Here is a 12,026-nt window from a genome sequence, read left to right on the forward strand (position 1 = left end):
AGTCCCACCCTTCGGCGCAGGGCTCCTGCCGACACAGCCCTCCAGGCCGCCTACTCTCCAGCCAGCCGGCTCCACGGACCCACGGAAGGGCAAGGGGGCGGCGTCGGGGCGGCGGGACGGTCGTCGGAGGGCGCCCTCCAGGCCCAAGCCGCCTTCTCCGGCCCCCGCCATGGCCCGGGGCGGCAGTCAGAGCTGGAGCTCCGAGGAGTCGGACGGGCAGCCAGAGGAGCAAACGCCCGAGAAGCCCGGGTGAGCTGCTGGGCCGCGCTGGACGGCCGTCGGGGGTCTGGTCCGCGAACCTGCCGCGGCGCCGCCCGGAACCTCCGCGAAGGTTCTAGGTCTTTGTGGCGTCACTGTCTCCTTGCGGAAGCTTCCGCCGGTGCCGAATAAAACCCGCCGCGGAGGAGCCGGTGGCTCTAGTGCGGCGGTGCCCGGCGTGAAAGTCGGCCGAGCGCGGGGAGCGGGCGGGAGCCACAGGCGGCGGCGAGGGCGGTGGCAGCGGTGACCGTGACCGTGACGCGCGGGAGGGCGGCGGGGGCGCGGGCCAGGGTCCCGGCAGGGGCGTCCGGGGCACTCTGACCGGCCTCGCCCGCCCGCCCGCAGAGACAAGATGGTGAAGGAGACCCAGTACTATGACATCCTGGGCGTGAAGCCCAGCGCGTCCCCGGAGGAGATCAAGAAGGCCTATCGGAAGCTGGCTCTCAAGTACCACCCGGACAAGAACCCGGATGAGGGCGAGAAGGTGCGGGGCGGCGCGGGGCGCGGGGCGGGCTCCCGAGGGTTATTAAGCCAGGAGCACTGAAGGCGGCGGGAAACCTGAGCCGCGTTTGTTGGGGAGGCCGTCGCCAGGCGCCTCGGGGCCAGGCCGGGGCAGAGGTGGCGCGGTCGGTGGAGGGCGCTTCGCCCGCGGAGGAGGCATGTGGTGTGGGCTGGGGCCTCTCGCGAGTCCGTGCCGAACCCATTCATTCCTCCATTCGCTCCACAAGTGTTTGGGTAGCCCCTGCAGTGCGCGCTGGAGTCCGGCGTCAGGGAGGTGCAGGGGCTGAACCCAGTTCACATAGGGGTGTATTGGCGTTCCTGTGGGACAGGCGGCATGGAAACCGGGAAACTGAGGCACGCACAAACAGTTGTGTACTTGCTGGGAACGACTGGCTCATGTTCTCTGTTGATGCATAAACCCTAGGGATGAGTGTCTTTAATCTGACCTGGTACCTTGGACAAACGCCGTGCCTCTCTTGAGAATGACTAGCTGGATTTGTTCTGTGCACCTACTTCCTACCTGATAAAAGTGTCAGATAGTGAATAATTCCATTTTCTTTATTAAACAGGGACATGGACATGTGCAGCCTGACATTAGCTTGTACTCATATTCTGGGTTTTCGGTGACAGGTGACACACAGTTGATCATAAGTACCAATCATAGACTGAAAATGCTCTGCATTTTAGAGACAGAAGTTAAAAGCTTTTCCATCCTGTTTACAGAAAGTTTGTTTTTTATCTCTAAAGAGGCTCATGACCCACCTGAATACGTGAATTGAAGGAATGAGGCGTTGCAAGGAAAGGCTGCTGGCCCTCCCATTCCTCTTTTCACTTCTTGCCATTTTCTTGTAAAACTTTGATTGTCCCGCATGGGTCTTGGGAGATGGGGCCGTTATAGTAGCTGATGGCAGTGTCACCTGGACCACTTTTGAAGCCACACTGATCACCCATGTAGCATTTAAGACCTTTGGAAACGACACTGGAATCAAAATACCTGTCTGCATTAGTTATTCCAAACTGGAGAAAGCTACTTCAGGACGGTTTGGCTGAACGGCAACAGTGATGGAATATTTATATTTAGCCACATGTGCTGAATGTGGCTGTCACAAGTTTAAAATGCTTTCGTGTAAGACCATTTGTCTGTTACTCACTTGCGTTCTTTCTCATCTATATTTAGATGGCTTACTGTAGCTTTTAAAGGCACTGGCGTTTTACATGGTGCTAGTGATTCATCCACCTGCTCCCTACATTGATTGTAGTCTGCTTCTGACAGTCTCCTTTAAGGAGAGCTTCTAGGCTTGTAATTTCATATTTCAGCAGGCTGGCTAAAGACGTGGGAAAGTCTTCTGACCCTGGTTTCAGGTCAAACCTCAGCACTCAGAAGAGTAAGTTCATGCCTCTGTGTATACAGTTAGAGCTGAATGTGCTTTTGTTGTTCTGAAGCTTTTATTTTTAAAACATTAGACTTGACCTGTACTACATATATGTAGGTTTCACCCTGTCAATACCTGTCTGGGCAGGTTGTTTGGTTTGTTTTAAACTAATATTTATTTATAGCCAGGCACTGAGTTAGTGTCGCATAAATGAGGCCCTTGGCAGTGAGGTCTGGCAAGCCCATCTCAGCTTGGAGGGAGGGGTTCTGTGATGTGCCTGTTGCCAGGAATACTTTCCTTCCCCTACCTTCACGGAAGGGGATAAAACTCCTTAGTTCTCGCTAAAACATCTTCCAGGAGGCTGCCTCTGCCTCGTAGACTGAACCACAGGCCCAACATGCATCCTACTTTAATGGTGATTACTTGTTTGATTAACTGTATTCCTTTAAAGGTGATTACTTGTTTGATAACTGTATTCTCTGCCATAATATAAGCAGGGCAGTGACTTTGCCCCCATGGCCACTTATGGGGTGAGTAGCTAGCTGTGCAGGGTAGGTGCTAAAATGTTTGTTAGCTGGCTGAGTGAATGCACTTTAAAAAATTGTATGTAGGATAAGAGGGCTCTATAAAGGCACAAATTGGAAGGGAAATTGCAGTGAAGGAATATTGGGAGGAGAGTGGCAATTTAGATTGGAAATCAAAGAGGATGAGGAGACTGGGGACACAATTTATAGAAACTGCTGTAAATTTCCCCAGAGAGAGCTCATTCGTTCATTTGTTCATTCATTCAACAAATACCTCCTCTTCTGGTCCCCACTGTGTGCTGGGTGCACTGTGCAGGCCTTTTGTGAGTGTGTATGTGAGTCTGTGTGTAGTTCTTTTCCACTTTATCACAGGCAGAACATTTAAATTTTTTTTCCTCCTAAGTTTGTCACTGTATTATTAATGTCTCTTCAAAAATAGACTATGCCAGTTTTTTAGCCCTTGCTGGGACAACTGAGAAGGCTGTTGGGGTGTTGGTCTTTGTTTTTTGCCCTGTTGTCCCCTGTTGCTAAGCGTTGGGGCAGCTTGTGTTTGTCGGGCACTCTGTATGGAGTCTGTACTTATCTGCGGCTGGTTTTTTTCGCAAGACGCCTGGTGGTAGGTAGTGGGTCACCAAGGTAGTCCCTTTCAGGGGCAATGATGTGGGGTATATTCTTGGCTACTACCCTGTTGAGATGAGTTTGATCTTTTGGTCAATTTCATTGTAACTTTTAGTTTGAATGATAGATTTTCAAGTTCAAAAATCAAAAGATAGCAAACTGTGCAGAAAATTTTAGAACACAGAGGAAAACCTACTAAGCACACATTATCCTCACCACTCTGTGCTTCTTTCCAGGCTTCCCCCAGCATGATCATACATGGCCATCCTGATACATAGACATTTTGTTTTCTTGTTTCCACTTAATACTTTATTATAAGTACTTTTCCCAAGTTGTTACATAGTCTTCAAAGCCATTTTTCCCTCAGCTGTATAGTAATCCTGTTAAGGTTCTGTGACAAATGATCATGGCCTGAAAGGCAAGCTGGTCATAGCACTTGTCTCCCACTGGGAGAAGGGGGTCCAGGCTGGGAACTGAATTAGACTTTGGAGTCCTGGGACCCCAGAGGATGGACTCCCTACTGGTAGTTGGAACCCTCATCCCATGTGAGGTCTGGCCTCTGATTGAATGTCCCAAGCAACTGGGTACTCCTTTTCCATTCTTAGATAATTCTAGTAAGTGTAAATGTCATGTGAGTATCCAGGGTATTTGTTGAGTGTTTCCGGTGGACATTCCCATGAAGCTTATTTACCTAGTCCTGACCTGCAGATAGATGCAGAAACTCTCTAGGGGCAGCCTGGCCTAGATGCTTTCTGATCTGTACCAGGCACCCAATCCTTACACTGTATCTCAGGTTTTCTGCTGAGGAAAGGGGTAGTAGTGAATGGTACTTACTTCTTCGCAGAAATGGTATGAGAATCAACATATCAAAAGATCTAGCTGACTTATATATGATGCTGACGTCTTTTTAATACTTTTCTAAATTGTACAGTTTTTTAGCTATTATTTATTAGCTATTATTATTAGTTACTTATTAGATTTCAATCAGGGATTTGTAGAACAAGGGAATTAATGCCTCAAATTCCCTTGTTCTGTCTCTCAAATTCCTTATTTCATGGCACTTTTTTTCCCTGAATATTTTGTGAAGCCAGCTGCATTATAGGATCTGTATATCTATATATCCATATATGTCTCTCTGACTAAACTGTAGCCTCTGGAGGGCCAAGACCCTACCTCATTTATTTATGTCTGAGTTCCCAGAATCGAACCATTCATCTAACAGGTGCCTTCTACATGCCAGGCATGGTTCCAGGCTCAGTTAGACAGCAGTAGACAAAACCCCCCATCTTCACGGAGCTTATGTTGCAGTAAGGACTACGTAAGCTAAGCAATACATGATACAGCTTGTTGGAAGGTGGTTAATGCTATGGAGAAATATGCAGCAGGGGTGGGGGGTGGGAGGGTCTGAGGTGGGTTTGCAGTGTTAAAGCTGGATCACCAGGAGGCATCCCTGAGAAGGTGGTCTGTGAGCTAAGGCTGGAAAGAGGTGAGTGGGGAGGCCACACCAGGCTGAGGTGCCTCTGAGGCTCAGGCTGCAGAATTGAGGAACAGCAGGGAGCCTGGTGAAGCTGGCACAGAATTGAGGTGGGGAAGCACAGGAGGAGAAGAAAGTAGAGGTGCCAGGTTGAGCTTATAGATGAAAGTTAGGACTGGCTTTTACTCCCAGTGACATGGGCCACCTTGTAGAGGTTTGAGCAGAGGATTGACCCAATTAGTGGGCTCAAATGGAGAACACACTGAAAGCTGGGGCAAGAAGGGAACATGGAAGACCAGGGAGGAGGCCACTTCAGTAGTCCAGGCCTGAGATGGTGCTTTCTGCCAGAGTGGATGTGGTGTGGTGAGAAGGAACAGATCTTGCGTGTTTTAGCATTCTGATTTTATTTTTTAAATTTCCATATACCTGCAGAAAACATGAGTGGTACAATGAACACCTATGTATTCTTCACCTAGCTTTACCAGTTGTAAATAAATTGTCACATTTGTTTTATCTATTATTATTATTATTATTACTGTTGGCTAAAGGTTTTGGGAGGAAGCTACCTGTAGCGTAACTTTTCAGCCCTAAGTGCTGCATGTTTCTCTTAGGCACAAGGACATCCTTGTACATAACCATAGTGCAGTTATCAAATTCAAGAAGTTTAACATTGAGAACAAAGATTCACATTTCTCCCATTGTTCCAATAATGTCCTTTGTAGCCATTTTTTTTTTCCCCCAGTGCAGGATCTGATCCAGGATCACACATTGTATTCGTTTTTTCCTATCTTTTAATTTTAGAGTATCTCTCAATTTGGCTTTTCTGATTCTTTCATACAATTGGGTTCCAGTGGTAACTCTTTGGCAGGAATGCTACACATGGGATATTGTGTGTGTCTCAGGGTACTGGAGATGCAAATGTGAAGGTAGCGCCAGTGGGATTTGTTGACAGGTGAGATTGGCATTGCCAATAACTGTGATATGGGGAAGACTATGGGCAGGATGGGGCTTTTGGGGGAGGATCAGGAGTATAGGTTTGTATACAATGTCTGGCACGTGGTTAGGTACTCACAGATGCCTGTAGTTGAATTTCATGCTAGTAAACTAATGAAATGATTCCCATGAGGAGGTGAGCCAGTGGTAGTGCCCAGAGTCCTAGCTTTATCTGGTTAGAGATTCAGCCCTGGCACTATCTCATGGTATCCTAGCTGGACTCGACTTCCTGTCTGGTGCAGCCAGATTAGGGAGAAACTTTCCTTCTCTACTGCCTTCTCTTCCTTATTCTTGTCATGTCCCTTTCACCAGTCGCTTAATATGTTTGCCCTGTGTTTCCCACTTTACCAAAGGAGTAAGTAGACAGGCAAGTCAGGTTCTAGGTAGAGGATGTATAGACTGGCTAGTTCAAGGGTTTGGGGCAGAATACCTCTATTACGTTGTATGTTTATATGGCGGGTTTGCTTAATAAAACAACTGAAACTTCTCTCTTTTTAAAAATCTCTCTCTCTCTCTTTCTTTTAAAGTTTAAACTCATATCCCAGGCATATGAAGTGCTTTCAGATCCAAAGAAAAGGGATATTTATGACCAAGGCGGAGAGCAGGCAATTAAAGAAGGAGGCTCAGGCAGCCCCAGCTTCTCTTCACCCATGGACATCTTTGACATGTTCTTTGGTGGTGGTGGACGGATGGCTAGAGAGAGAAGAGGTAAATGCTTTTAAAGAAACATAAATAAGTTGTATGGTTTCCACAATTGTACGTGTTTTTGGAATCAGGATAGATCATGCTTTAAAAGGATATGATTGGACCAGGTGTAGTGGTTCATGTCTGTAATCTCAGCACTTTGGGAGGCCAAGGTGGGAGGATCGTTTTGGGCCAGGATTTCAAGACCAACTGGGGCAACATAGTGAGACCCCCCCATCTCAAAAAAATAAAAATAAAAAAATTAGCCATGCCTGTAGTCTCAGCTACTTCTTGAGAGGCTGAGGCAGGAGGATGTCTTGAGCCCAGGAAGTCAAGGCTGCAGTGAGCAATCCAGCCTGCATGACAGGGTGGGGCCCTGTCTTAAAACAAACAAACAAACAAACAAAAAAACAAGGTACTGTTGCCATGTTTTGGGATCATTAACTTTCAAGAGTTTATCACTTGTCTAGTGCTCAGGCTACCTGGAAACTCCTGGTAAATTTAGTAATTATCTGACATCCTCCAATACTATATGAAGGAGCAAATGGACTGGTGGATAGAAAAGAAGGTGGTCCAGTTCATTGTGCCTTCTTTTCCTCTGTTGTTGGGGTCAGGCACCAGAGTGTGTTGAGGGATGTAAATGACGCCTGCTGTGGTTGTCAGGGATCCTTTACGGAGAGTGTTCCTCTCCTCTCTTGCCCACCCTCCCTTTGTGGCCTTCCATTTTCCCTGACCTGGGCCTGGGCTGCAGGCTCTCTAATTCTAGGTGGGTACCCTTGCCATGTTCAGTATGGCCTCATTTCCCAGCCTGCTCAGGGGATTTTCTAGGTAACAAATTTTACCTCTTTATGTTTGAAATCTTTGTAAATGACCTGTCTTTCTTTTCAGAATGCTTTATGAGTAGTAGCAACTTCATCCCCAGGTGAATGAGGAACTTAGCCCTTAGCTCAGTGGCCCCAGGCCACTGTTTTGACTTTGGAGGTTTGCTCTTCCTAATTTTTCTGCATCTCACCTTCTGCCAGACTACAGGCTATTACCTCTGTTGTTAGTAGTTGCTAATGTTAGTAGTTGCCAATAGACTAGTTCCCATTCCCCCTGTTTAGTTTACTGTTGTCAGGCTGCTTTGAATCTTGAAACCAGAAAGATAAGCAGGCTTTTTATAATTCTGGATAAAGTCAGAAGAAATGAGCTCTGCCTTGGGGTTTAAGAAGTGTGGTTTTTGAGAGACCCCTAGATAAATGAAGCAGCACCTGTTATCACATTGTAATTGACTTTGAGCTTTAAAAAGCTTGGGTGTCAATTCTGTGAACACAGAGTGCTGAAAATCACAAAGTGTTTATTAGGGAAAAATCCTTCCCCTGTCCTTTGAGCATATTGCCTGCTCATAAAATTGATGGTGTGCACGTAATTAAAACTTTGGGTATTCTCTTGTCCAGCTCCCTCACTGTCTTGAGATGAAAAACTTCATGCCCTTAATTAAGTCATCTCTCAAAGTTGGCAGCCAGTAAACCAGGACAGCTTGTCTCAGTGACTGCGGGAGCTCCACGGGCAGCAGGGAGGGTCTTGATGCTGTCAGTCTTGACAGGCTGGCAGGCGCTGGAGCACACGCCCACCCTCAGGACCAAACACCCACCGTCCTGAGTGCAGAAGCAAGATTTTGGCAGAGGAAGGAATTCCCATTTGGCCACCAGTTACAGAAGGGCTCAGAAAGTCAAGTGCTTTATGCCCAAGGAAGAGTTTGAAAAGATCCAGAGACTTTGGCTGTCACAGATTTATGTATAGAAAGAACTCCTTTCATGGGGAAACTTAACCAACTTCGTGGGTTCATACTGCTTTTGGTTTCTCAATTAGTACTCTCCCTGTCCTCAGATTTGTTCTCCAAAAATAAAGGTGGAAAGTCTTTTTGTTGGCCTCTATAAATGATTAATTAGCTCATAGCTAGAGAAGGTATTAGCTCTTGTTATTGGCTGAGGGCTAGAAGGATGGGCTGGGGTAATAGAATAGAAGCATTGCTTCCTGCAGGGAAGGGAGCGCATGACCCATCCACAGTCTTGAATCTCTGGAGACTTCATACAACTAAGGGTCATATGGGTGGTATTTAATACAGTGGTATATTTCATTCAACGCCACTAATTTTTTTTCTCCCTTGCTAAGGCAAGAATGTTGTACACCAGTTATCTGTAACTCTTGAAGATTTATATAATGGAGTCACGAAGAAATTGGCCCTCCAGAAAAATGTAATTTGTGAGAAATGTGAAGGTAAAAATTAATTTTTGACTGAACCTCACAGTTCTGATCCCTTAGATTCAGAAACAATGCTTGTTTTAGTTCAGGGAAAATAAGTTATCTTATTTCAAATGCAAGGGTCAAGCAGAGATTACAGACAGGTGGCCTGAGGACCACATCTCTTTGCCTGAATGAATGTTTTCTTTGGGCTGCACCTCTGTTTGACATGTTGACGACTATTTTTAAAAATTAAGAATCAGACACTTGACCCCATCTAGGGGTTGACTGGCAGACTTTTTCTGTAAAGAGCCAGAGTTTAGGCTTTCCAGGCCATGGAGTCTTTTGTAACTAGTTCACTCTGCCATCATGTTACATAAATGAATGGGCATGCCTGTGTTCCAGTAAAGCTTTATTTACAAACCCAAGCAGTCTGGCCATGGTTTCTTGACCCCTGACTTAAATGTACATATAATTATTATAATTTTTTAAAAATCTGAGTTTTCCAGAAAAGCCATGTCTGGTGACCCCAGCCTCACATTGTCCCACAGAGAGAATTGGCTGAGCTGGGTAGCTGCTGCTATTGACAGAACTTTTGTTCTCTAGATCTCCATAGCCCCAGCCTCCTCATTCATCTGTGGGCCTATGCAGGTTCCACCTGGGGTGGAAGAAAACACATTTGATGAAGCTAAAGTAATAAATTTGGATTGATGCAGCCAAAATCACAAACATTTGAGGTCAGATGTTAACATCTGGATGTTATCTGCTTGGCTGGACTCCTCCAGGCTCTTCTGCATTGTTTTTTGATTGTAAATAGAATTCTAAGCCCAATGTCTGATGTGAGGGTTCCCTACCCTTCTGCTGTGGCGCCCAGCAGGGACACTGGTAAGGGAAGAGCATGGCCCTCACTCCTGCCTCCCCCGACCCTGCAGGTGTTGGCGGGAAGAAGGGATCGGTGGAGAAGTGTCCGCTGTGCAAGGGGCGGGGGATGCAGATCCACATCCAGCAGATCGGGCCGGGCATGGTGCAGCAGATCCAGACCGTGTGCATTGAGTGCAAGGGCCAGGGCGAGCGCATCAACCCCAAGGACCGCTGCGAGAGCTGCAGCGGTGCCAAGGTGATCCGTGAGAAGAAGATTATCGAGGTACATGTTGAAAAAGGTGAGGCTGCGCAGAGCTGGTGCTCCACACTGGCTGGAAATGCTGTCTGGGTGCTAATCGTGGGATACACAGGCTAGATGTCAGGGAAGTGAGCTGTATCACAACATGTATTGGGTGTGCCATGAATTCCTCTTGTGTCCCGGTCATCTTCTCTCCACCCTTCCTGGCCTTATTTCCATTCCATGTCACCTGCCAAAGTGTTCTTGCCGAGGTTTACTTCCTTGAGATCACAGACAGCCTCTTTATGAGATTTTCTAATGCTCTGAAAGTCTTACTTGGCCTTGGTTTTGGTTAGTTGCCATCTCCTGATATTCTCAAGCCATTCCTCTAGAATCTTTAGGATTGTCTTCCTGGTCGCTTCCAATGCTCATTGGCCGTAAGGGCTTAAGTGTTTGTGGCTGCATGTTCCCTTTCTCTCCACATTTCCCCATCTGGTGCATCAGATTCCCCCAAATACAGCACCTTCTCCTGCTATTCATTTTGCCTGATGCCATCATTTTAAGGCCTTTTTCCATTTTAGCTGTCCTCCAAGTATTCCCTGATGATTCTGTGGCTTTCCAATCCAGTGAATATATCCTAGATCAGATACGAGACCAAAAGTAAAAGAATTAACACCCAAACCGACACAGGTGTTATGAAAGGACTTACTGTTTAAACATGCCTGAACCCTGTGCCTTGAGTGTGCATAATGACTTATTAGAAAAGGACAGGGCTGGCTGACCCCCATCAGTCCTTAGTCATGCACCCTGTGCCCTGGGAAGTGGGTGGTGACCCCATGCTGGCAGTGTGGCATCACAGGCCCGGGGAAGGGAGTGCTATGGAAACCTGGGATGTAGAGCCGCATTCCCCCTCTCCCTGTGCATGCTGGGCTTGGCCCCACATTATGCCAAGGGAAGCGGGACCTCTTTTCTCATTGGCCATCCTAGCCACCCCTCCCTGCCTTGTGCCTGCATGAGATTGGGAGGCTTGATGAATAAAGAACCCCTGAAGGACTCTGTTCCTTCTTCAAAAGCTTTAAGGAAGCATGGTTTGTATGAGAAATGGCTAATCAGAAAGGGATGATGTTTCATAGGTATGAAAGATGGGCAAAAGATACTATTTCATGGAGAAGGAGATCAGGAGCCTGAGCTGGAGCCTGGTGATGTCATAATTGTGCTTGATCAGAAGGATCATAGTGTCTTTCAGAGACGAGGCCATGACTTGATCATGAAAATGAAAATTCAGCTTTCTGAAGCTCTTTGTGGCTTCAAGAAGACGATAAAAACACTGGACAATCGAATTCTTGTTATTACATCCAAATCAGGTAACGTTTCAAATGTGTGTTTCCATTGACGTTCTGTATGTTTGGCATAATTATAGCAAGTTAGCCTGATTTTTTTTATTGCTACATAATAGTTTACGTATTGATGGGGTGCACGTAATACTTTGTCCCATGCATAAAATGGGTAATGATCAAGCCAGGTGTTTAGGGCATCTGTCGCCTTGAGTATTTCTTATTTGTGTTGGGAATAGTTCACCTGATTTCACATTTAAAGTCAAATTCTGTTACACAAATTAGTATGACGTGATTTTCTCTAAATTTAAAGTTATCCCTAATGATTCTGGATAATTTATAAAGTCCTTTTATATTCCCCTAGAAAAAATATTCGGTTGGGGGGAAAAGTCTCAAATAAGAATCTTGGGGCTCTGAAATTTTAGATGAAGTCTGCCAATTAAACTTAAATTTTTAAAAATTTATTTTTGTATAAGAAAACAGCTTAATAGGTGGTGTTTTTCTATCAAGTGGTGATTTGTGCTGATTCATCCACATGTTCCTGTAGCCTCTGTTGTTCATTACATGAGTTACATTTTAAAGGAGAATTTTCCTGTAAGAAAGACTTTGCCTATCAGCTTATCCTTGGAGGTTTCCACAGGAATTGCTGGTCTGCACACACCCATGGGAGCCAGAGGGAGATGCCTCTGGGCTGAAAGGGTTCCTGAGGGCCTGAGCTCAGCCCCCAACCCCCTTGTAGACACTAGGGGACTCATCTCCCAGGAGGGTTTCTGTGTTCACTGCAGTGAGGGTCTGTGTGGGCACCAGAGCACCTGCCTAGAAGGGGCTGAGAAAGAAGAGAGGCCAGGCCAGAGACCTTGACTTGAAGCTGCTTCTGAATAGCACTAAGGTCAGCTGTGCATAGCAAAGAATGTCTGGATGGGTGTGGTGGTGGCTACGCCACCG

General features: G+C 46.4%; 1 protein-coding gene across 7 annotated transcripts in view; it reads left to right on the plus strand.

The window, feature by feature from the left end:
* DNAJA4 (DnaJ heat shock protein family (Hsp40) member A4) overlaps positions 1–12,026 on the plus strand; it is a 20,322-nt gene continuing 8,296 nt past the window's right edge. For 2 of the 7 annotated variants that reach the window (XR_010588183.1, XM_073996491.1), the window contains exons 1-5: positions 419–742; positions 6,269–6,449; positions 8,580–8,684; positions 9,581–9,808; positions 10,881–11,111. Coding sequence is in view for 6 of the 7 variants with exons in the window: in XM_073996491.1 (XP_073852592.1) it covers positions 611–742; positions 6,269–6,449; positions 8,580–8,684; positions 9,581–9,808; positions 10,881–11,111 (877 nt within the window). In the remaining variant the exon portion in view is untranslated. Of the gene's footprint in view, positions 250–418; positions 743–1,982; positions 2,145–6,265; positions 6,450–8,579; positions 8,685–9,522; positions 9,809–10,880; positions 11,112–12,026 lie in introns of those variants that run through there. The other 5 variants (XM_005560206.5, XM_015453161.4, XM_045395874.3 and 2 more) reach the window with 5 other exon arrangements.

Source organism: Macaca fascicularis, chromosome 7 (assembly GCF_037993035.2).
Source record: "Macaca fascicularis isolate 582-1 chromosome 7, T2T-MFA8v1.1".
NCBI classification, from domain to species: Eukaryota; Metazoa; Chordata; class Mammalia; order Primates; family Cercopithecidae; genus Macaca; species Macaca fascicularis.